The sequence below is a fragment of the Triturus cristatus genome, chromosome 11, assembly GCF_964204655.1.
Source record: "Triturus cristatus chromosome 11, aTriCri1.1, whole genome shotgun sequence".
Taxonomy (NCBI): domain Eukaryota; kingdom Metazoa; phylum Chordata; class Amphibia; order Caudata; family Salamandridae; genus Triturus; species Triturus cristatus.
The window spans coordinates 526,970,163-526,996,942 of record NC_140594.1 but is presented as its reverse complement, the minus strand read 5'-3'; the positions used below and the strand labels follow the sequence as shown (position 1 = coordinate 526,996,942).

General features: G+C 47.6%; 1 protein-coding gene across 1 annotated transcript in view; it reads left to right on the top strand.

Annotated features, from left to right (window-relative positions):
• Window positions 1-26,780, top strand: part of LOC146784513 (zinc metalloproteinase-disintegrin-like berythractivase) — a 2,362,040-nt gene that overhangs the window by 817,297 nt on the left and 1,517,963 nt on the right. Inside the window, exon 5 of the mRNA XM_085632969.1 lies at window positions 7,292-7,368. Coding sequence (XP_085489095.1) covers window positions 7,292-7,368 — 77 coding nt within the window. The remainder of the gene's footprint in view (window positions 1-7,291; window positions 7,369-26,780) is intronic.

Genomic DNA, 26,780 nt, shown 5'->3' with positions numbered 1-26,780 from the left:
AATTATTATAACAAATACAAGTGCCCTCACCTCAACAATTTAAAGTGCAATTACCCAATTAATTTAGTACATAATACATTCAAAGAAAACTAGTAGATGACCTAGGAAGATTGCGAAGTTCCATTCATATCCGATTAAGGCATAATGTTAATACATAACCTGGATCTGAACAGAGTGCAAAGTCGCATGAATAAATATAAAGTGCAATAAAGGATCTGGATGATAAATACTAATGTTCATATTAAATTGTTCAAGGGAGATCCAACAGAAACTGTGCATCACTTAGCAGAAGCATATAATATGCTTTCTATTACCAATTTCTAAAATCATTCCTAAAAACTGATCTTGTATTCAATAAATATATACATATATATCATCCTAAAATATTACCTAAAATATTCATATTCAAAACAAACTATGGTGAAAAAAGACTCATACCCAACCACCCAAGGAGGACCAAGATTAAACAAAGAGATAAAACCACATATATACAACTTAGTCCTAGTGGACTATCATTCACAGTGTGAGATCTATATAGACATTTTCTCTCCATCACATTCTCTGTATATCCTCCTTACAACGTATTATAAACCTACTCCAAAATTCATAAGAACGTGTAAAGGTCTTCACTGTTATTGAGCCCCATGGGGTGTTTGGAATCCAGCCGTAAGATATATGTTGTTTCCAATTTTCTTAGCTTGGATTCCCTATCCCCTCCTCTTTTCTGTGGGGTAACTGTATCAATAACATAATACTGCAAGAACTTTGGGTCACTATTGTGAGTGCTTTTGAAATGCCTGGCAACCGGATAACTTTCATCATTATTGCTGATTGCTCTCAAATGTTGCAGGATTCTTTTATGCACCGGTAATTTTGTGCTCCCTACATATCTTAAATTGCACCTACAGGTGAGCACATAGACAGCATATTCGGTCTTACATGTGAGATAATGTTGAATATCACACGATTTAGAACCAAATGCTGGAACATAATTCTTAGTATTAGTTGCATATTTACATGCTTTACACGATGCACATTTAAAGAATCCTTTTCTCATTGTTAACCAGGAGCCTTTGTTACCTGTTTCCAAGTTGCTTCTGACTAAAGCCATGCCCATACTATTAGTCTTTCTAAAGGCAACTGAAGGACTATTGGATAGTAACTCTCCAATTATAGGGTCGTCTTTCACAATAGGCCAGCTTTTTCTCACAATGTTTCTGATTTGTTTCTCCTGACGTGAAAATCCTAAGATCAAGCGAATAGGTTCCTGCTCTCTTTTCGAGTCTAGTGTAGCTTCTTTCTTTTTTAACAGGTCCTGTCTTGCCAATGATCTAGATTTGATAATGGCAGATTCAATAACCTCTGTACTGTAACCTCTATTTAGGAATCTCACCCGGCTTTCGCCTTGCTTGATGGTACATTCCTTATCCTCACTGCATATACGTCTAATCCGGAGCATCTCCCCATAGGGGATGCTCTTGATTAGATGAGGAGGATGGGCACTCGAGGCGTGTAATAATGTATTGCCCGCTGTGGGTTTCCTATAGAGGGTAGTGGAGATCTTATTGTTAATTATCTTGATTTCCACGTCAAGGAATGTGACCTTTTCCTTGCTAATATGTGAAGTGAATTTTAAGTTGAGTGCATTATCATTCAACAATGTAATGAAGTCAGTAGCGCTTTCAACATCACCCTCCCACACTATAAAAAGATCATCAATATAGCGGAGCCAGGAGATTACCTTCTCATTAAAAATCCGTTCATGCTGTTGCATGAGGACCAGCTCCTCCCACCAACCCATAAATAAACAGGCATAGCTGGGAGAGAAGCTGGCCCCCATAGCAACTCCCTGTATCTGTTGGTACATAATACCATTAAATAGGAACAGATTATTTTCAAGGCAAAATAAAAGCATTTTTACCAACATTTTGTTGTGAAGAAAGAACTCAATTGGTCTATTCATCAAGAAGAATTCTATAGCTCTGATGCCATCATTGTTTCTAATGCAGGTATATAGCGAAGACACATCAAGTGCAATCATTAAATAAGAAGGTTTCCACCTAATATGCTGCACTTTCCTTAAAAAGTCACTTGTGTCCTGTACAAATGATTTCAAACTTTTCACAAAGTCCTGCAGGAAGAAGTCAATGTATCTAGACATGTTTTCCAACAGGCCATCACACGCAGCAATTATAGGACGCCCTGGGGGTTTCTTCATATCTTTATGCAATTTTGGTATAAAGTAAATAACAGGGATGGTGGCATTTTCTTTTTTAAGATATTTAAATTCATCCCAACTGAGTAAACCCGTGCTTCTCCATGCCACGAGCTGGGAAAAGAGCGTCTCCTGTGTGGTTTTAAATTTTGCCGGTGCTACTTTTTTATAGCATTCTGTGTTGTTTAGTTGGCTGTGTGCCTCTTCAAGATACTCCTTCAGTGGCCACAACACCAAATTACCTCCTTTATCTGAGTTGCTTATGATGATCTCCTGATTTTCCTTTAATTTCTTGATAAGTTGCCAATATTTTCTCTCATGGTTGGTAAACTTCTTTTTACTTATTTCATTAGTTGCAATGTTGAGCCTTTTAATTTGCGCCACTATCTGTTCGTTAAAAACGTCTATAGAATCTCTCGCCATAACTGGTACAAATTTAGACTTGGGGCGGAACGGGGTCCAAGGTTTTATATCCGTCCCAGGGATCTGTGATGCTTGCATATTAGTTGACACATTTTCACCTTGAGGTTGTTCATTAACAATGTTGTCACCTCTTGCCAAACTCCGCGTGATCTCAAAGAGCTCATAATCAGAACCTCGCAGCCCATGCATTTCTGATACCATCTCCGGGCCCCCCAATTGTTCTGATCTTTCTTTATTGCCTCGCTGATGATGATATTTCTGTAATTTTAGCTTGCGGATGAATTTGTAGATATCTGCGCGGGTTTGGGTGTAATTAAAATTGGATTCAGGGCAATAGGAAAGTCCCAATGATAGAAGTTGTCTTTCCGCAGCCGAGAGATCAATACCTGCCAGATTTACAATGGTATTCGAATTTTGTGAGGCGGGGGGAACAGTGCATAGATTTTCCGGTAGTTGGTCTACTGCCGTCGTGTCCTGCCCCTCCCACGCCTTCTGACGTTTTCGTTTGGCTTGCCTACGCTCCCTTCTTCGTTTGGTTGCCCTGCTTTTTCGGTTGCCTGGGTGCGTGGCCTCAATGTTTCCCTCCTGCTTCGTTTTAAAATATCTAATTCTTCCCCCAAGGTTAATTTGATGTTCCTTGCCTCGGATCTCGCTGCCGCATTATCGGAGTCAGATCCGCTCTCCATGGCTGAGCTAAGCTCCGATGCTGAGGGGGAAGCGTTAGTTGCTTCTTGGTAGTTTCTTCTATCCTCCTTATTGCCCATTCGTTTTTTGGCTGTGTCAACACGCATGGAGTCGTATCTCCTTGCAAACGTAAATATTTGCCCATTTGCATAATCGTCACGATCACGTCTGAATTTGTAGGTTTTTCTACTCTTTATCTTTTCCTCCTCCTTTTTAAGTTGTGCATTCATCTCCTCCACCATTTTGTGCTTAACCTGTGGATCGCCTAGTGGTTCTATTTCTTTTTCCATGAGCTCGATCTTTTCTTGCAGCGCTCCCCTATCAATGTCAGCGTATTTGACTAAGATTGTGACAAGTCGCCTTGATGATTCAAGATTGCATTCTCCCCATTCGGCCATCATTAGGGGATTCGGGGATTCGTAGCTGGGGGCGATCATTATACGAAGGCCTCTCGGAATTCTCCCGACATCGAGATACCTTTGTAGTGACCGTGCCTCCCACCACTTAGCCTGTTCCTGCCGTTTCAGTTTTTCAAGCGCTCGGAAACTGTCTCTGAGTCCCATACCTTTACTAGGTTCATCCGTGGTCACTTTCCTAGTTCCTTGACCGTCCTCGGGGGAGTCCGAAAACATCCCCTCAGCTGCTAGCTCGCGGTCCCTGAGTGTGTTTGCGGACATTTTCTGGCTTTCTTATAATTAAATCGCGAGATGAAAACCCCTCGTACACAATGCTTGCAGGGGTTCGAACTCGCGTTGCACACCTTTCCACCTGTCCTTTGCCAATACGCGCCGTACCTTATTGGGAGCGCCAACCAACACTGCCGCTGATGCCTCTTCGCCGCCGATCCTCCGACCTGGAAACACCGGAAGCGGAAAAAGCTCCACAGCTACTCGGCTGGCAAATCCACGTACTTGCGTTGAGCTGCAGGCTGACAGGGAGCTTCACTTTCTTCCGACTGGAAAAACCTTGAGTGCCCCAGGGGTCCCCGCCAACACGCACCACGGGCCCGCGGTGCAGACTGCAGTCGGATACTCCGGGACAAGACTTGCCGTAAGTGAAGCCACAATAGGAGAGGGGGTCCGCGAACCGGAGACAGTTAGTCCGGTAAAATTACACCACCACTCGCCTTCACTCTTCCCTCGGTTGGAAAACAAACGAGCGCAGACCCAATCTTGTTCGTGCAATTATTTATTTAGCCATTGTCCGCCATTACGCGTTTCGGGCGATCCCGCCCTTGATCACATGACAACACTTTGGCTGATGACCGCTCTTTTTAAAGTGCCAGTGCTAGTGCATCACTTAATGGACATAGAAAAAATACATGTGTTTCTTCGTTGCAGATAAATACCTCGCCAAACACAATAGCCACATAATGTCAATGCGTTATTATAATAATTGTTTTTACATCATGTAAAATAGCTCCTAGGTATTGCTGTAACATAATATTTGCATAAATGCATGAAATTTGCTTCGTAATATGCCCAAGAAAAATTATTATAACAAATACAAGTGCCCTCACCTCAACAATTTAAAGTGCAATTACCCAATTAATTTAGTACATAATACATTCAAAGAAAACTAGTAGATGACCTAGGAAGATTGCGAAGTTCCATTCATATCCGATTAAGGCATAATGTTAATCCATAACCTGGATCTGAACAGAGTGCAAAGTCGCATGAATAAATATAAAGTGCAATAAAGGATCTGGATGATAAATACTAATGTTCATATTAAATTGTTCAAGGGAGATCCAACAGAAACTGTGCATCACTTAGCAGAAGCATATAATATGCTTTCTATTACCAATTTCTAAAATCATTCCTAAAAACTGATCTTGTATTCAATAAATATATAATGTGTGTGTGTGTTTATATTTGTGTATATATATGTGTATATATATATTTGTGTGTGTGTGTATATGTATGTATGTACATATATATGTATGTGTGATCAAGGCCTTTGGAAGGCCGAAACGCGTAATGGTGGTTGGTGTAGGGCACATAGCAAAATAAAAAACAGCACCAGCAAACTGTTCGCGTCGTCTTTTTCCTGATCCAAGGAACGTGTGCATGAGATGAGGAATTTGTGTGTGTATATATATATATATATATGTATGTATGTATTTATTTATTTTATTTTGGGGTTATACTTACCTTGTAAGTTTTTACCACGCATATGCCTTTACTATACATGCCTTAACAATGCAAATTTCGTTGTAAAGGCATGCACGGGCTTATTCAGTAACAGGCTTAAAGCCACAAGTCCCTCTCTGACTGGCATCATTAGCGATGATGTAGGTCTGGTTGAGGGCTGGATTGAGTCTGCCTTTCAATCTTTGGCTCCATAAAGTGGCACCAAACTGCTTCGTTCAAAAGTGCCTGACCCTTGGTTCACCCCGTTCCTAAAAAAATCAAAATTAGCATGTAAACGTAAAGAGAGGCTATGGAGGATAAATTACTGTCCAGCAGACCATAAAGCAGAGCTAGGGAACTATTATAGAGAAATTAAAATAGCAAAAAAAGCCTATTTTGAGGCAAGAATTCTAAAGGCAGGCATCATGCTAGAGAGGTTTTCCAAATTGTGAAGTACTTCTCCGCGCCTGAAGCTGGTTCTAAGATGAAACCTCCCTCTGAGGAATGGTGTGAGACGCTCGCCTCATTCTTCTAGGTAAAAATAGATTCTATCCAGGCAGCTATCATCCTTTCTTGAAAAGCAATGCCTACTTCACCCTAGCCAGTTGGGCTTTCGCCCTAACCACAGCACGGAAACTGCTCTTCTAGAAGTGGTTGATTCCATCCGACTGAGTCAGGAGGCAGGCGAGAGAGCGTTGCTGATCTTGCTTGATCTATCGGCCACTTTCGATACGGTCTCGCACCAGATGCTCCTGACTCGGCTCCACGCGATTGGCATCAGGGGTTTGGCCTGGAAATGGCTGGCATCTTTTCTAGAGGGGAGGGGGCAGGAGGTCTGTTGTCATCCCTATTCAGCTTCATCTCGCTTATTAAAGGTTGCTGCCCCACAGGGTTTGGCCTTACGTCCGACCTTGTTCAACATCTACCTCACACCCCTGGCTGCGATGGTTGAGTCATTGGGGGCCCAAATTGTGTCTTATGCAGATGGCACACAGCTGTTGTTTACGTATAAGGAAAATAAGCCCTGCCCTGTTATTCCAATTAGTTCCTGCCGCTCAGCTGTTTTCGGATGGTTGGCTGTGGACCAGCTTAAATGTAATGCAGGAAAGACAGAGCTACTCTTTTTTGGCAAGGGTGCAGGGATGCAACCGCAGTTCTTCTGGCCAGCTGATGCTCCTGCCCCCACGGATAATCTTTAAGACTCTGCTCGTTACCCAGAAAGCCCTATATGGGTCAGGACCAGGGTATCTCAAATGCATGATCTCATTTTATGCCCCACAAAGAAATCTTTGTTCCTCCAACCTGCTGCTAGCCAACATACCCCATTTTAAAAAGTTTAGGTAAGGGGGTAAGGCTCTCTCCTGCCTTGGACCTTCCCTCTGGAACAAAATGCCCCTCCATCTGAGAAACATTGAATCTACACCTCTGTTCCGGATAAAAACGAAAACTTGGCTCTATTCATGCCTCTACCCCTTCTTCCTCACATCTACCCTTCAGCTTTTAAGCGCCAGGACACTCCTTGGAGAAACAGTGCGCTCTATACATATCCTCACATAGGCATAGACATGGTAAAGGCATAAGCGTGGTAAAGACTTGCATGGTAATGTCGTGGTCATTGTGATAACCATGTTGAAAGGCCTTCATGGTAATGGCTTGCATGGTTCTGTCATTCAGCCTTACAAAGCAGTATATTTGTTCATCCATCTGGTTTGTGTTGTTTGCCCTATATGAATATTGTGCTATGTATGCTTATATTTTTTTGCACATTGTTTGTGCTAGAAATATTATGATGCTGATATCAATGAATACAATATATTAAATATTTGTTTTTCCATAGGACCACTGTTATTATCATGGCTATATAAGGAATGATAGTGACTCTGAAGCCAGCATTAGTCTTTGCAATGGTGTAAGGTAAGATCTTGAACTGTGTGCTGCCGACTACTTACGATCTGTGATGTATACACGTACATGATTGTACATGCTTATTACTTTTGTTAGAGGTTTACTTGTACAGTGCTGCATATCATGACATTTAGGGTTACTTTTGAAAGCACCAGTGAGGGACATTCTCCAGATTACATTTAGGGTTGGAATTCCAGGTTATGTGCTGCTTCTCGGGAAATGGTTGAAGGATTTCTTGAAAAATTGTAAACCAAATTGCTTGTGTAAGGCAATATGGCTTTCATATAATATTTATTTTTCTTGGAGAACACTGTGATTAAGGTATAGGATCTTTAATTCTAGGCAGTGTCACTTTGGCCATAGATGGAGACTCATGAGAGCTGTTTGTAGTCATCAGAGGACATGTTTTAGCCTCAATGCCTGGTTCTGGGTGGCGTATTCTCTAAGATGGATTTGTGCTGCTTCTATCTCATTAAAGTAGGAATTTAGGAGAGAAGGACTCTGGTATCTCTGAAGCTATTTGCACGACTTAATCAGTTTCTTGCAAAATGTTTAAAAAAATGAAAGTGTGTAGTTATGAAAGTCAAAGCATGAGAAGATAAATTATTGGTAGTCAGTGAAGAGAAAAGCGACAGTAGTAATAAGATGAAGTTTACATGTAGAGGAAAGGGTAGACGCAGAACAGGGATGTAGTGTGAGAGATTGCAAAGAACATCCAGTTTAGTGGCAATGAAATTAAAAGGAAAGTCGAGGATGAAGAAAGAAAATGAAGTACAAGAAGACATGGAACCCCAAAAGGTGAAAGAATTGTTGTTGGTATAGGTTAGTCCAATGGCCTATATAGATGAGACGGGAAAGCTAAAAGGTGGTGACATTTGCTTCCGTCATAAACAGACCACAAGATCTCAGTAGTAGCTGATTATTTCAAAAGAAGATTTTCATCCATCATTGCTAAGCAGCAGCAAGATCAAAGAATAGAATGAGCATAAGTGTAGGCATTGTAACTATCCAGACGAGCAGTTTACACGAAGTGAGAAAAACTAAACACCAACATTAATGTACTGACATGCGATTAAGAGAAAAAAACTGAAAGTAAGTTGGAGATGGACTAATATTTATGGATTTTAGAAAGGAAAGTGTTGGAGAAAGATGAATAATACCTAATGTGGATGAGGGGAAGCATTTTTAAGAAGTAGTTTCTGAGCAGTAGGGAAACACGTAGGATAGATGAATGACAAACTGCTAAGTCATTGAAGGCATAAAGGAATTAAAGAGGAAGGCCAGTATGTGAGAGTAAAGGAGCCCATGGCATGATATGAAATGTGTAAACCAGAATAGTAGGAGGAGAGGGAGTAAGAAGAGGGATTACGTTTTGCTTCACTGATTATTGGTTGTATACTAAACAGCCTGCTATTTCTCTTACGGTGACAATGAGGTCCAGGACCATCAGAGCAGTTGTTCCTTTGGTAGACAGAGTTCTTGGGTATATGTCTGGCAAGTTGTGGACAGGAGAAATTTCGACCATTGCGGAGAAATAGTTAATAGTCTCTGAGTGTTGCCAGAGATCCGGCAGTCCCAATGCATAGAAGGACCCTTTTACATGCTTCAACCAAAACAATACAGCACTACTCCTAGGTAAGCCAAGGATTTCTTTCAGGCCAGTTCTTTAGCAATCTAGCTTGGGGACGTCCATCGCCAAAGCCAGTGTAAGGTTGGGTTCAGCTGAAACTGGGCAGTCATTGGGTGAAATATCCAGGTCCACTCTAAATAAGTATTTCTACAAATAAGGGAAAAGGGGCGCATGTAGGTCCAACATACATGACCTAAATAATACAATGTAGCAACAAAAGAGTATTCAGTTCCTATGGCGAGGGAGGGAAAGGAAAAGTCGGAGGCTGGGTTGGTCAGCACCCCTGTTCTAAAGTAGACTGTGGGTGTCTCCCAATATGGGAAGTTGGGCCCTCACACACCCGATTGGGTGTCATGCTTCATCATAGGGCTGGCTCCTCATCAGGCCGGCGCTGCAATGCCTGACTGAGGGGCTCTTTGTTGGAAATCTTTTTCCCAAGCCATATCGGTAAAGTGTTGGTGGGGGGCCTGGTGGTGTAGATGTGTGGGAAAATAAAATGAGGTGAGATGGTGCTCCAAAATAGGTTTAATCTGCGAGCCCACTCGTCTCAACTAAAAACATCAGGGAAGTCACCACCGATTATAATGATCAGAGGTGTCTAGGTTTGCGTATTTGTGGTCAACATGTTTCTCGCCTGTTGTGTAAATAATCACTTGGCAATTCGTCAGGACCTATAGAAATGCACTATCTGCACAGTGGTTGGTTATAGAAATGAAGCAATCACTCAGTAGACCTATCAATGAGGTACCTTAATTATTCAAAGAGTAGGACCAACCCAATTCAGGTTTCAATCACACCTCATCGACTAGCAGCCCCCCAGGGTCCGACATCAAGGGTAGAGCCGCTGGGTACTCTCCCGCAGGGAATGCTCAGGCAGCGGAAGAAACAGGATGTGAGCAGAACTAGAGAACAAGTTCCTACCGAGGAGAACCACGAACAGCACTGAGCAAAGTGGGGGAGAGGCTCAGGATGAGAAGAGAGAGAGAAAGAGCTCTCGCCTGGGAAGCAGAGAGGGAAAGCAGGGCGATGGCCTCGGAGGAAAGCCGAGCTAGGCCCGGTGTTCCACGCGAAGAGGAACCCAAATGAGAAGAAATGCCGCTGTCAGTAATGGAATGCCACCAGATTGTCAGCATAGTAGGGTGGCCAACCAAGAACTAAGAGACCAGATTAGCCTAGCCCAAACTCAACTAAGACATTGGAAAAGCAAAATGGCACCTCTGCACGTTCACAAGGAGAACAGCGATTAGGACTTCTGTCGCTCCCCCCAGAACATGCCGATCAAACAGACTGGCCCCTAGAGAGATGTTGTTGATAGAAGAATGCACGGTCTTTGCCTGACCATTCGGCCACCTGCTAGCCCGCTGGACTGAAAGAAAAGGCCCTTGGGGCCCTTATGAAATACTCCGGCTGGAGGAGGGATCCTTTGAACCAGAGGACATGACCATCACAGAAGAATGCATCCGGCAGGCAGGGGGAGCTCCCAAATGGAACTTCCCCTAAATCCCGGAATGCCTGAGAAGATGCAAACGCTATGTTGGAGAAAAGCCATCAAAATGGCCCCAAGCCAAAGTATATGTTACAAAAAGGCACGTTAGGGACTATCTATGTGTCATGGGCTCAGATGGACAAGTAAGGGCTCAAGACCAAACTGCCTCCATTGATGAATGGGGCAGAAATATGTATCTCGTGTTGATAAGAAGCCAGGGATAAACCTAGCAATAGGCGACGTTAATAGTCTGCTAAGCAGCCTCATCAGAGAGCAGACCAACACAGTGTTTTCCTGAGCCCGCATCCCATCCGTCACGCTGACCCAACACCGAGCATGACGGGCCACATTCAATAATTTAGACATCAGATATGGACTTCTCTGAGGGAAATGTTCCTTTATGTCAAATATCAAATGTCAAATATTTTTGTAAAGCGCACAATTCACCAAAGGTCTCAGGGCGCTAGCAACCAAGACAAAGAAACCGGGAAGTGACTGAGAATGCTCATGTATCAACATTTATTGGGAGAAAAGCCAAGTCTTCAACTTTCTACGAAAGAGTAGATGGTCCGTTATAGAGAGCAGATCCAGTGGAAGTTTATTCCAAAGCAAAGGAGCTAAGTATGAGAAAGATCGACCTCCATTGCGGACTGTCCGAATGCGAGGTTGGACAAGAAAAAATCTGGAGCTTGACCGCAAAGAGCGTCCTGGAACATACCATTGAAGTTTTTTTCGCCAGATATAGTGGACCGGTGCCATGCATTATCTTATGAGTGAGACTTACGTTTTTAAAACGCCCTCTTTGGCGAACCGAAAGCCAGTGCAAGGTTTTTAGGGTGGGGGCAGAGGGAGTGCGGGAGGGGAGATTAAGAACAAGTCTAGCGGCCGTGTTCTGGAGGATTTGAAGTTTGGAGAGTAAATCGTGGTTAAGTGCAGTGAACAGGGCATTACCATAGTCCAGGCGACTGATGATAAGACCCTGGACCAAAGGTTTCCTTGCTTCTATGGGTAGCCATTTAAAGATCTTACGTAGCATGCGCATAATCCCAAAACAAGTCCCACGCACTTGGTTTATATGGGTCTTCAAGGACAAAGAATTATCAATTGTAATGCCCAGATTGCGGACTGCTAGTTTGGGCGAGGGACAGGTGCCCAGCTCTGATGGCCACCAGGCACAAGTCCAGAGCTGTTCAGCTTTCCCAAATAGAATAACCTCCGTCTTCCCACCGTTCAATTGGAGCATATTTAGGTTCATCCAGTCATTGATCCGGATCAAGCAGCTCTTAAAACGGGTTTGAACGTCAGATTGGTCAGGGTCACATGTAACTAGCAGCTGAGTATCATCGGCATACGATAGTGTGTCAAAACCATAACACCTGATGATGTCGGCTAGAGGTGTTAGATAAACGTTAAACAGCATAGGGCTGAGAATAGAGCCCTGCGGGACCCCAACTGTTACTGGATATGAGCAGGAGACGATCCCATCCACGGAAACCGTAGTGAAACGGTCTGCCAGATAACTCTCAAACCAGTCCAAGGCCCTCCCTCTGACACAGATCTCCCACAGACGATGTTTGAGAATACTGTGGGAGATGGTGTCGAATGCTGCAGACAGATCCAAAAGGACCAAGATTGCAGATTCTCGACAGTCCAAAGCTAGCCTGATGTTATCCACTACTTCAATGACTGCGGTCTCCGTGCTATGGGCCGCACGGAAGCCGGATTGGGAGGGATCGAGGAGCCTATGGGTTTCAAGATAGGCCGTAAGACGTTTGTTGACTTAAAACTCCAATACCTTCCCAAAATAGGGAAGCAGAGAGATAGGGCGGTAATTTGCAGGCACGCTAGGGTCGGCTAGGGGTTTTTTAAGGATAGGCTTAACCTGTGCTAGTTTCCATCTCCGCGGGAACGTGGCTTGGTTAAATGACAGGTTAAAAACAGTGGTTAGAATATCCACAAATAGTGGTAAAATTTTAGCACAGGAGCGGGGGGGAAAGGGATCGGCTGGAGAGCCAGACTTGATCCTTCCTAAACTTTTGCTGACTTCAGTTTTTGTTATGGGTTCAAACTCTGTTAATAAGGGGGCATTATTTAATTCTAACGGAGGAATGAAATCACTCACGTTAGTATTATGACAGCCATGATCATCTGCCTCAGAGGGGAATGAGGCATATATTGTTTTGATTTTATTATAAAAAAACAGAGCGATGGAGTCAACCCACTCTTGAGTAGGCGCAAAAAAAGATTGTTCGACCTTGGGAGCAGTGAATTCCTTCAGTATTTTATACAACTCTTTACTCGAATGAGCTGCATTATTAATGCGCTGGGTAAGGTAGGCCTTTTTTGCAGATTTGATATTGTTCATATAGATTGAGTGAAGGTTTTTATAGTTCCTGCTGTGTTCGTCAGTTTTGGATTTCCTCCACTGGCGTTCAGCGGCCCGACATTGTTATTTATTGGTTTTTAATGCAGCAGTAAACCATGGTGAAGCATTGCTTTTTACTTGGACCCTTGTGAGAGGAAGGACTTTATCGAGGGTCTTCAAAATGGAGGATTCTAGATTACTGGCAACGGAGTCTACCGCATCAACCTTCTCACCTAGTAATAAAGCCTCAAAATGAGATAAAAAAGTATCCGTTGAGAGTTTACGCCATGACCGTATCCAAGTGCTTTTCTTTAAACTGTCTTTCCTGTGTATGGTTATGGGCATACTAAATTTGAGAATGGAATGGTCCGTCCATAATGCCGAGCAAGGGGATTTAATATTTAGTTTGGAAGAATTTGTAAATATTAAATCTAAGGTATGACCCACAGAGTGGGTCGGTCCAGTCACCTTCTGTGTTAATCCTAATGTGAGCATTGCCCCCATAAGGTGGGCCGAGTCGGGGTCTAGCGGCAGTTCGGCATGGTAATTAAAATCTCCAAGTAGGATAAAATTATCTGCTGCTAGTACATGAGGTGCAATAAATTCTAGCAACTGATTGACAAAATGCGTCTTAGGGCCCAGAGGTCTATATATCAATGCCCCATTCCATGATTCTGCGCCTGAAATGTCTATAGTAAAAATTAGAATCTCTAACTAAATGGAAGAGAGTGATTCTAGTACTCGGATCCCAGCAGGGGCCGCCGTTGCTACTGCAATACCACCGCCTCTTCCCGATTCTCTGTCAAGCCGTGTCAGATGATATTGCGAGGGGAACGCTGTGGCTACACTCACTGGTGAAAAACCGTGGAGCCAGGTCTCAGTAATAAAACAAATCCCAGGCTTCTCTTCATCTAAAAGACTCCAAAGCTCAATCACATGCTTGGGTATTGACCTAGCGTTTAAGTATAAGGCCGACAGAGAATTCAAGACAGTTTTAGTGGCATTAGAGCGAGGAGTATCCAGTACCTGGGAGCAGATACTGGGCGCCTCTCTACTATAGATTGCGGGATGAGGCTGCCCAGTATCTGCTCCCAGGTACTGGATACTCCTCGCTCTAATGCCACTAAAACTGTCTTGAATTCTCTGCCCAGATATAGGAGGATTGATGGCTGAAAGCAAGAAGCTTGGGGAAACTTTTTTTTTTTTTTTAATTCTTTTTATTTGCATTTTTCAATAACAAACTTAAAACAATACAACTCACTGCTGTGTACATATGTTCAGCGATGACGATGCGTCTCCCCACCAACATAGCACCAAATACGAGGTTGCAAGGAAACCCACTCAGTGTTATACGACAGTCTGCTCTTCACCCAGCTGCCCATCTTCCTCCCCCTCCCGTACGCACCCACCCAACCCAACGTCTGCCAATACTCCCCACGGGCAAATGTAATGACCACCATCTCCCTCCCGCCCTAGGGGATCGCAGCGAGCTACAGCGCCTGCAGCAGAGCGCGCTCCAACCAGTGTGTGAAGGGCCCCCATATATCCTTAGGCCTCGATCGCATCGGCAGAAGCTCCCAGTACAAGGCGAGCTGCGTCTGGCAGTAGACAGCGCTTCTGACCCATTCCCTAACGCTAGGCGACGTACCAACTCCCCAATGCATAGCAACTTGTCGTTTGGCCAGTAACAATAGTATCGCTGGCAGCTTACGGTGTTTGGGCTCAACCATATGTAAAATTCCCAGCAGCGTAACCTGTGGTGTGCATGGTATCTGTAGGCCCGTGATTTTGCATACTATCGTCACCACCCTTGTCCAGAAGGTCGCCAATGTGGGACAGTCCCACGCCATATGCAGAAAGGTGGCTCCACGAGTGTAACAGCGCCAGCACTCATCTGTGTCTCTTAAGCCCATGCGGTGCAATCGGCTAGGGGTGCGATACGTCATGTGTATGTATTTGAAGTGGATCAGGCGCAGCCTGTTGGGGGACAGTATCTCAAGAAGCTTACAACACAAGTCCCAGTGCACATCAGAAATATCTGCACCCAATTCCGCCGCCCATAGGCCCCGCGCCGCCGGAAGAACCACGGGGTTATTAGCCTGCATCCACACATACAATCGGGATACAAGCTTGCGCCCTGACTCCACGGACAGCACATTTTCCAGGGCAAGCAGGTCCGGCGGCGGCGCCGGGAACGTGGGGAACAGCTTCCGGCACGAGTGGCGGAGCTGATAATAAAGAAGCCTGTCCAGTAGTGTCGGAGCTTCCGCACCACACATCTGCTCCAGCGTGAGGAAGGTGTCCCCGGAAACAAATCGCCCCCAGTGTGAAGGCCCAGTACCGCGGCACGCTCCCCGGTCTGCATATTTCGCAGCAGTGGCCACATCGGGTTCCCGCGCAGAGGCACAGATCGGGTGTAAATAAGGTCCAGCCCGGCCCTCCGTCTCAGCCCATCCCAAGCCCACCTGAGTGCGTGCACCGGGTCGATTTCCGTGCATCTCCGGATGTGTGGCGCGTAGAGTGCCACAGTTAACGGCAGCGGGGCCGCTCTAGCAGTCTCTATTGCCACGTGCGGTTGAAACGGTGTGGGGTGCGCCCAGTAGTGCAGGAACTGTGCCTGTGCACAGTAGGCATATAAGGAGAAGTCTGGTGCGGCCAGGCCTCCCTGTCGCTGTGGAAGAGTGAGGGTCTCCCATGCCACCCTCGGCTGTTTGCCTCCCCAGGCCAGCTCCACCATCCGTGAGCGTACCTGTCTCAAAAAATGTGCAGTTAGGGGCAGTGGGATATTCACAAATAAATATAGGAGTTTAGGCAGGATCACCATTTTAGCCACAGCGATTCTGCCAGCCAGCGAAAGGGGCAGATGCTTCCAGCGGCCGACCCTCTCGTCCACCCAACCCATCACCCGCCCGTAATTTTCCGTCCATATCTGCTGCATATCCGTGCTTATCCAAATCCCCAGGTACCGCACCGGCCCAGTTGCCCATTTCAGCGGGCAGTCCGGGGTAAAGCGGGGAGTCCCGGACGTCAGGGGCAAAATGACCGATTTCTCCCAATTTATATTCACTCCCGACAGCCGACCATACTCCATCAGTTCTCTCGTCAGAGGGGAGAGGTTTACCTGAGGATCAGACACATATAGCGTAATATCATCCGCGTACAGCGATATGGACAGCGCCCTTGACGAGAAGCCAATGCCCCTGGCCGCATGATGCTGTCTGATGCGGGCAGCCAAAGGCTCTGTGGCGATGGCAAAGAGCAGGGGCGATAGGGGGCAGCCCTGTCTCGTACCCCTCCGAACGGCAAATGGTGCAGAGACGAGCCCGTTCACTCTTACCCTAGCAGTGATGCCGGTATAAAGCAGTCTAATGTATCTGATAAAGGCCTCACTCACACCCATGCGCTGCAGCAGAGGAAACAGGAACCCCCACTCCAGGGAGTCGAACACTTTGGTGGCGTCTAATAGTACCGCCGCAGCCTGAACATGTGGGGCCAAATAGTGCAGCACCCCGAAGAGGGTGCGGAGGTTGTGGGACGTCGAGCGGCCCGGCACAAAGCCGGGCGGATAATGAGGGGCAACACCGGCTGTAGCCGAGTCGCGAGCATTTTTGCAAGTATTAATTAAAGATAATGGCCTGTAGGAGTCGCATTGCTGGACATCCTTGTCCGGGTTTAGGAGGATAATGATGACAGCCTCTCTCATGGATTCTGGGAGTATACCCGTCTCGACCGCCTCAGCATACACTGCCAACAGTCGGGGGGCCAGGAGATCTGCATATTCCTTGTAAAACTGTGCCGGGAGGCCGTCTGGTCCCGGTGCCTTGCCGGCTGCCAATGATCCTATTGCCTCCCGCACATCTTCTGCCACAAAGTGCCGATCGAAGTAACCTTTTTGGTGCGCATTGAACCATATAAGTTGTATCGTGTCAAAATAGTCAGACAGCTCCGCCTGCGGGTGGGCTGCCCGAGTCTTGTACAAGTCCCTGTAAAAGGTCCGAAAGGTATCCAGTATTTCCGGAGGTGTATACACGGTATCACCTCCCTCTGTCATCACTGAGGAGACGAAGGGAGAGGGTCGTTGTGAACGCAGCAGGAGGGCGAGCGTTCTACCTGGGCGATCCCCCTCCCCATATCTGCGGGCCACAGCATGCTTAGTCAGGAACTTAAGCTCCCTATCAGCTTCTGTCTGATATTCAGTTAGCGTGGTGCGAGTTTCAGCCAAGGTGGCAGTCGAGGGGTCAGAACAGTACTTCACCTCCAGAGAATGCGGGCGATCCTCCAATTTACCTAGCGCACCCCTGATAGTCTTTAGGACTTTGGCCTGTCCCGCAATGCAGTGGCCCCTGATCACCACCTTAAACGCGTCCCACAAGGTGCCCAACGATGACACGGAACCCGCATTGTGCTCAAAGTAGTCGAGTATGTGCTGATGGATATCCTCACGAAACACCTGATCTGACAGGGCCTGCGCAGGCAATCGCCAAGTGAAGGGTGTAATGTATGGCTTGGGGACAGCCAGAGTCAGTTCAACAGGTGAGTGGTCTGAGAGGGTGCGCGCCTTGTGGGTGACTGCAGACACCCAGGCATGGACCTGCGGGGTCAAGAGCCAGAAGTCCAAGCGGGACCAGGCTCCTCTGTGAGGGGTGAAGCAGGTGCCTTCCCTAACCGCGGGATGTAATACGCGCCACGAGTCCTGTAGATTATAATCAGCCATGAGGCCGCGTATAAGATCTGCAGCTTGCGGGTGATGCGTGCGAGCAGCCCCTTCCCTATCTAGCTCCGGTGACAGTACGGCATTGAAATCTCCTCCCCACATGCATGCCCCTCCGCCCAGTGATTGTGCCAGGTGCCAGACGTGACGAAAAAACCCAGGGTCATCCGAGTTGGGGCCATATGTATTAACTAATGTGATCGGCATGTGAAATAGCTTCCCTAGCAGTATTATGTAGCGCCCCTCAGAGTCCGCGTGTACCTTAAATGTCTGCCAGGGAAGGCCTTTACGGAGAAGAATAGCCACTCCCCGAGAGTAATTGGAGCAGCCGGAGGAGTGTATCTCGCCCCATCGAGCACATCTAAGTTTGTCCTCAGCGTTGCGAGTCAAATGCGTTTCCTGTAGGAAACATATGTCGATTTGGTGTCTTGTCAAATACGCATGGGTCAGGCGTATCTTGCGGTGATCGTTAAGACCACGGATATTCCATGTAAGGCAGCGCAGCGCGGTCAGGGAGGCTTATATGCGTGTGTCCTATGTAATGGCGAAGTCACCAATGGCCCCCGTTCCAGGGCCCACAGGGGGATCCCCCGCTTCACATTCCCTCGGTTCCACAACCATACAAATTCGGCCCGTGGCAAGGCCGCATCATCATTTAGTGGTGTAGTAAAAAGAAGCAGTGTAATACAACCAACCAACAATAACCACAACCCCCCTCCACCCACTCCAACCCCCCCAATCAGGTTGAGATACCTTCCCCCCCCGCCACCCCACCCAACAGTAACTGTCCTGCAATAGTATCTCGGGAATCATCCCACAGGGGCGTGGGGTCACCGGCTAACTCCCCCGTCTAAAACCGACAGGGTGGCCGAACTGTTCTGCCTTCTACTCACGCAGTACATCAACTTACAGCTAGGGAGGCCCTGCATTTCTCCCCTTACACTGTTCCGCAGGGTATCAGCAAAGTTAACCGTGCTAAAGCTGACCATTCCAACAGCTCCGGGACAGGGCTATCGTTCACGCAGGCCCCAGGGACCCCCATAGGTGGTTACAGGCCGTGCAGCCGACAGTCACGGTGTCCGGCGTCACAGCACGTCTCAAGGTGTTACTGTGCTGCGTTATTCAGTGTCACTTAACTGGCCCATCGGTGGAGAATCTTGCTTATCTTGCCGCTCTCGCTGCGACCGTTCCGCCTGTCTCGAAAATTTGAGCGCATCTGCCGCCGCTGTGATGACCATTGGCTTCCCTTTATGGTGTATCCGCAACTTGGCCGGGTACAGCATGGCATACTTAGTCCCCACCTTCTGGAAGATTTTTTTTGCCGGCACGAATTCTCGCCGCGGAGCCTGCACAGCCTGCGTAAAATCTGGAAATAAGGAGATGGCCATATTTTGGAAAGTGAGCTCACCTTTTTCACGTGCCAACCGCAGGATAGTATCCCTGTCTCGGTAATTTAGAACACAGGCCAGGATCGGTCGTGGCGGAGCTCCCGGCACAGGTCGCGGCCCCAACGTGCGCTGTGCACGCTCGATCAAGAACATGGCCGACAGATCCTCCCCAAACAGGTCGCGGAACATCCCCTCAACGAATTGTTCCATATTGCCAATGTTTGTGGATTCCGCAATACCAATAATTCGTACGTTGTTTCTGCGGGAGCGGGCTTCCAAATCTTCATTGCGCCCTCGTATCACCTCCAGGACCCTGTCCATGCAAAGTAATTTCTCCTGGGTGTCTCCGTGGCCCTCTTTGCAGTCGGCTATCCGCGCTTCCACCGCCGCGAGACGCTCCTCGTGCTGGTCGACCTTATGCGATATGCCATCAAGCCGCTGGGCCATGGAGTCGAGTTTGCCGTCAATTTCCTTGAGGCAGCCCTTAAGGTCGCGGAACATGCTCTTGACATCATCCTCCGGCGTTGAGTCCAACTGTGTTTCGGGGACCACAGTCTGCGACGTCGGTACCGCCTCGGCGCCGCGTGAAGCTTGCCTCTCAAAGTGGAGCTTCCGCTGCTTGGTGTCCGACTTCCCCATGGCGCCTCTGAGGGGCCACCACACACCGGCACCGATTGAGGGAGGCAGCAGGCACACCGCTGGTCACAGGCCTCACCAAGCGCAAGGATCGCGCCGGCCAGATGGTCACAGCACCAGGCGGCCCCACGCTCCGCCCATGCCCCGCGGAGAACACCGCCAAACAGGCAAGGTCCAGCCAGCTCTCGGCGCACTCAGGTCGCGGGCCCGTGTCAATCAGGTACCAACGGCGGTCTCTCCGCGTTCGGGCAGCAGCCCGGAGGGCAACCCGGCCGGCCTCTCGTGCCCTCCTCACCACCACCTCATCAACTCCCCCGCTGGCAGACCTACGGAGTTTAGGGCATGGATTCCAAAGGCCAGATAGCCGGATGTCATTCGTTGCAGGTAGGGATCGGGCCGCGCTCACAAGGCGCCGCAGCCCCCGTCCCTCGCCGTCTCACGTCAGCAGGAGCACCGGTATCTGGCAGCAGCGCAGAGCTCGGCCACGCCGGCAGGGCCCAAGCAGCCCGCACGTCAGCTCCGCAGACGTCTCGCACCAGCCCCACAGCGAAGGCTGTCAGCCGCACAGCAGGGGCCCGCCGCAGTCACCTGGGTGCTAATCGCGGGGCGTCCCACGCTCCACCAGTGTCATCGACAGCCTCCACGCTTCTGACTGGCCACGGCCCGCGACCAGGGCCTCGCGTAGCAGAGGACGCCGCTCAGCGCGGCTCCTCCTAGCCGCCGGATCAGCTAGGGTATGTAGCTCCTGATCCCCGCTGCCGATTTCGGCCGCAGCAGCACCGCTAGACTCCTCTTCGTCTGGGCACCTCCCGCCGTATCTTCCCTGCACAAATATCAAGGCAGAGACCGGATGGGCTGACGGATTAGTTGTCCGGCCGGCAGAGCCCCGTTACACGGCGGCCATCTTGCAGCTCGGCTCGGCCACGCCCCCCAAGCTTGGGGAAACTGTGACCAGCTTTCTAGACAGAATGAGGGACCAATGGGTACGGGTGACAGGACAGTCATGGACCGGCAAGGACCACCAGGTTGCATTCTTCTACAACATCCTTAAAAAGAGACTTCCACGGCAGGGAGGGGTGATGGTCTGGGAAGGCAATACCTTTACACAATCTACCAATCCACATGCACAGTGAGCCTAAAATCGGCATTACGACACATCCATTTCATACCGACTGCAAAAAACTCACCACAACAGTAAAGACTAGTGACACAGCATTATTAAAAACTCAAGCCTTACTTGCGTTCAGGGAAAACTCAGGGCTGCCATATGTCCTGTCGATCAGGAATCTGTACTAAAATGCGCCATTTTGGGTGCCTGCAGGGGCCTAGACCCCACTCTGCTGCTGGTCCCCCAAAGCAAGGTTGGTTCGCCACGCCCAGAGGGGAGGGCAGTCTGACGAGGGGGCTGGGCAGTCTCTGACCAGTGCATAAAAGCAGGCTCCTAGGTCCCCTCAGCCAAGTCACTAGGGGTTGCCCCAGACCAAAAGGACCCTATCTAAAACATTTGTAGGCCTCCAGCTAGTGGAGGTCATTTCAGTTCCAAAATGAGGAGACGCTTCAGTGCGAGAAGCCAGATTTTCCGCACAAGCGTGATGTTGAGATGTTCCATAAAACTCCATAGTCTACGTACAAATAAACAACACATTTTTTTCCAATGTCTTAGTTGAGTTTGGGCTAGGCTAATCTGGTCTCTTATTTCTTGGTTGGCCACCCTCCTATGCTGACAATCTGGCGGCAGACCCAAAGCATCCTGGATCTGAGGGAGAGAAGGGCGCTGTGAGGGTAAGGGGTTCTTTCGATGACCATCTTTCGATGACCATCGCAGCACCAACAGAAGTGGCACATATACACTCAACACTGTACCCAGCTGGTCAAATCAAATAACATAGGGCCTCACAAACCTCGTCCAAGGGAGCAACAGGCCTGATCCCTCCCAGTCATTGCCACATCCAAATCCCACAGGGGCCACAGAGCAGCTTCTCAACTTCCTCTGGTATGCCACAATGGAAACAGCACTACATGAAAACTTAGGGTAAACACCCAATGACCTGCAGGAAGAACCTAAAAGTAGCCCAAACCAGAAGGTTCCCGAATAAGGACATAGCCCAAACACCCAACTCCATTAGGGAACAACCTTGTTACACGCCACGTGCAGGGACCAGAGGGGCATACACGTGTTATCAGGACGTTGCAGTTACCCACAACCCCCAAATTGCAACACCTCCCCTTCCTTGCATGGCCCCTCGCGCATATGTAGCTCAAAAGGTACCATCTGCACCAATAAGCCTACACGCACATGTTAGGGAAAGTAGGGTATTAGAGGGCTGACCATGCCCATAAAACACCAGTTAGGTAATCCCTCCCCCACGAAGATCACCCTACTAAAACACTCACCTCTGTCATGACAAGGGGGGAGGATCAAATGACCCACAAAAATAAAACCCAGGTGCTCCATGACTAAACATCTACCATCTCCTAAAATGCTTCCCCAGCCGAGGCCACCTTCCAGTGCCCACTAAAAATGTCGCGTGAAATGAATGTACAGAATATGTCCCTAAAAGGACAGCCACAGGAATTTCTGCTGAATAGTAATGTATGATATTTTTAAAGCTAACCTACAACCCACAGCTCTTATCCAACACTCTGGACTTCAGAAAACCACAGACGACCCCTCCAGACATCATCCCAAGACTTTCAACGTTCAAAAAGTTATGTATTATTGCACCTTTGTATGCCATCTGCTTAACATGGTTGTATCTGCATCCATCTGTAGCCCAGTCCTATGGAGCCTACCTCAACATTTCTACTGCGCTTGCATAGGGACCTCTCACAAATCACCCACACTTACACTGAATTAAACGCTAGTATTCTACACCCACTACACAGCACATTCCTACACAACACATGGTACCAGCACATGACCACCGTGGGCGCCCAGACATCGGCTAGGTTGTGCTTTGTCTGCTTGCTTATTCCCCACACTGTAGGCACAGACAGACATTACTTATCACGAGAAATAGCCCCTAAAAAAGCAAAATATCTCATCCACCTGTACGTATGTAGGAATAAGGCTAAGTTACAACCTAGTAGAGTAGAACCCCATGGTGTAGTAGTAAATATCACCCATAATGAAACCAACCCCACAGCACTACACCTTTTTTCTAAGCCTAGTGACATTCAAGCTGAGCTATACAGGCTGAGCAGGTGGGGCACTATAAGAGAGGTCACTGTTTGGCCCCAAGATTGTGCAGAGAAGAGATTCATGGGGATAGCAAGGCCACCGCACCAATGCACAAATACCTCCGCTTCCTCCTCTGTCAGTGGCCCCAGGGTGGCCATTAGCGTAACTTAACTGAGTCAGTATTCTTTAATAACAAATGGACCCTAGGCATGGAGTTCGAGTGCAGGGTCATTCACCTCTATGATGCAAGGGAAAATGAGTCTAGAAGGGAAGGGTTGAATGACAGCATAGATACCCCATGTCAAGAATTCAGGGTCACTGAGATAGGTACATGTGGTTGGAAGGGAATAGGCAAGCCTTAATTTTACGGAAACTTACACTGTATTCCTTGTGTTTTAGAGGCAAAGGAACGATACAGCTTGGCACAAATTAAAATTGTGAAGCAATACTGCATGTACCAGATCTCCAATGGGGCTCCTCCCTTTTGATGGATGCGTATTGGCAGTGCAGTGAGTTTGCCTCAACCCAGCTCGTCCCCGGAGGGCGAGGCATCTGCACCCTGGTAACCATACACACCCTGACCCTGGTCATCCCTGGAGAAGATTCCAGTTCCAGCATCCACTTTAGAAGATAACAACTCTATTGCATCGGATTTGAGAGAAAAGAACTGCTGATTACTGTGGCTGAGCTGAGTACAAGGACATTCCAGAAGAATTCAGACTGTTTTCTGACACAAACGTAAACACGGTAGGGTCTATACCATTCTCCACCGTAGAAACAAAGACGAACACCCGCTGGTTGCAAATGACCAGGTGGGAAATGCTGAAGATGATCGATGACACTCAGCTCGGCCTAAAGGATATCAAGGAAGAACTAAGAGCCATCCTCCTTATGCTGATGCAACATTGGTATGTGTTGGACTTGATGACCGCGATGGAGGGTGGAGTGTGTGCCAAGATCGGTGCATCCTGCTCTATTTTTATACCTGCAAAATACATGGACAGTGAGACTTTAGCTATTTCCGTCGAACGACCTTTACAACTCGGTCGTTACACCGCGGTACGTTTGCATTGCAGTCATTACAACGCAAGTCCTTACAATGACTTGCAGTGGATAGCGCTATACACTAAGGAATAGTATGATTTACTATACCAACACCTTTCCTACTGTTACGTAGGCTGGAGTTGGAATAGTACATCATACTATTCCTAAGTCCAGCGCCCTCCAGCGCAAGTCGTTGTAACAACTTGCGTTGTAATAACTGCGATGTAACGTACCGCGTTGTAACGTCACATATTTGCTATTTCCACCCAAGCATTGCATCGACTACAAGCTAACATGAAGAAAGGAGGTGCCCCTGGGCTGAACTGGTTAATGGATTTGTTTTCCTGGTTCTCCCAATGGGTGACCAGACTCTGCCTGTCATTGTTTCCCATTTTTCTTTAAGTGCTATATTTGTGTGATTTCCCGCTGTAAAAACGCAGTCCTCAAATTTGGTAGAATGCAAGTAGCTAGGTACTTAGTAATAGACACAACAGAAACACAGCAAACCTAGAATAATGTGACTGTCATGAAGCCTGGGGTAAATGATGTAGTTGAAAATTCAACTAGAAGGGGGACTTAAATTTGGATGTTGATGTGCACCATGATATATGTATGTATAATACTGAACTTGCATCTCAATTGTTAAATTCACCCAACATGACCACCCACTCAACCCCGAGTCAGAAATACCTGATGAGGCAGGTCCTGCAACCTTGGCTTGGAGCAACTGATTGACAGATCAAATTTGGGGTGATATGTAACCATTACACAATGCGCGAACAGGAAAGCCCAGATCAATCCCACAGATAGTCAGCAACAGCAGCGACCCCACAATGATCTCAGGAGATTGGCCCCAATAAAGCTGATTTGGCCGGAGGGGTGCACGCTCTCAAAAATACCATTAGGTCAAATGCAACACCAAGGAACACACAGCCAATCAGAACACAGCATGCACACTACAAGCAGTGATCATGCGCTCCCCATGCTGGACATCTGGACAGGTACCTACTTGCTCCACATTGTGTCCGTGCAAGGTCGAGACCCGCCTGCACTTCTTTTAAACGACCAGGTTTGTTTCCTCGTGACTAGGCCCAGATTTCTGTCCCCAAAGGAATATACAAATGACTTTATGATGCCTCTTGTAATGTATAAAATGACGGCCCGAAACCCATGTCCTTTGAGACAGTCTTAAGAGCCCGACTCTGTTGCTTGTGCTCCCGGCCTCTGCGTTTAGTTAAACCAACCATTCTTGTTTTGCCAAACTTCTCTTGTCTATTATATTTTAAGACAAATTCATATTTGAGCAACAACACCACGCACATCATTTTTAACGTGGACGACACCTATGACGCCACTTGCAGCCAACCGATACCAACTACCTGCGTGCAAAGGGACTGATCAGAAACATTTCAGGATCTAGTTTGACACTTGGGGATAATTCTAAGGTAAGGATTCTGTGGCTAGATAGTCTCTACCAGATAAGGCATTACAGAAGGTGAGAAACTTGTTATTCTGATGGATAATGTATCCAACCTCACATTCCTCACTGACCTACCACCTCCCCCTTCTGTGGAGATGCCACGTTTTACTATATAAATGGATCCCAAATGAGAGATGTGTATACTGGTACCTCAATTGTTTTGTTTTATTCCAATACTTTTTAATGTTTTTTTTTTTAACTACACGTACAAACAGTACATAAGATTACAAAACTGTTGACACAAATGTATGACAGTAATAGCAGTAATCGCATATGGCAATGATAAAAGTGAATGGGGGAAGAGAGGATAGTTCGGGGGCTTCAGGGTGATTGGGATGTTGGTTGATTGTCTAACTCTTTAAAGTCTTGATCTGAAGAGCCATACTTTCTGTTGTGGCAGCTTTCCCTCATCAGCCCAGGCACATGGCAGCCATCCTCCAGCCCCCGACCCTAGTCTTCATATATATGTCATAAATGGCTGACCTATATATTCAAATTTTATTAATGATTAATTCTATCAATTTCTTCATTGTATAGATATACAATCAATCAATCAATCAATCAGTGGTTTGTTGTAGAGCGCAGTATTCACCCGTGAGAGTCTCAAGGCGCTGGCGGGGGGGGGGGGAAGAGCTCCGGGTCAGTCGAAGAGCAAGGTCTTGAGGTCCTCCCTGAATATGTGTAGGGTTGGGTAGCGTCTGATGTTGACCGGGAGCTCGTTCCAGGTTTTTGCTGCGATGTAGGAGAAAGCTCCCCCGCCGGCTCTGCTTCTGCAGATGCGGGGGACCTCTGCCAGTGCAAGGTCGGCAGAGCGGAGGTTTCTCTTGGGTACGTGGAAACAAACTCGGTCGTTGAGGTATTTGGGTTCGATGTTGTTGAGGGATTTGTAGGCGTGGGTGAGGAGAATGAAGGTGACCCTCTTCTCGACGGGGAGCCAGTGGAGGCTTCGTAGGTGGTGGGTCATATGTTTGTGGCGTGGTGTCCCTAGGACGAGCCTGGCTGCGGCGTTCTGGATGGTTTGGAGCTTGCGTAGCAGAGTTTTGTTGATTCCGGCGTAGGGGGCATTGCCTTAGTCTAGTCTGCTGGTAATGAGAGCATGGGTGACGGTCTTTCTGCAGTCGGGGGGATCCATTTCCAGGTGTTGCGGAGGATGCGGAGGCAGTTGAAACTGGTGGAGGCAACAGCGTTGATCTGGCATTTCATGGAGAGGGAGGAGTCGAGGATTATGCCGAGGTTCCAGGCGTGGTCAGTCGGGGTGGGTGGGCTCCCGAGGGTGGAGGGCCACCAGGTGTTGTCCCAGGCAGAGGTGCAAGACCCGAGGATGAGGACCTCGGTCTTCTCGGAATTGAGTTTTACGCAGCTGTCCTTCATCCAGGCTGCCACGTTTCTTATTCCTTCCTGGAAGTCGAGTCTGGTGATTTCTGGGTTCTTGGTGAAGGAGAGGATGATTTGGGTGTCTTCGGCGTAGGATACAATGCTAAGCCCGTGCTGTTTTACGAT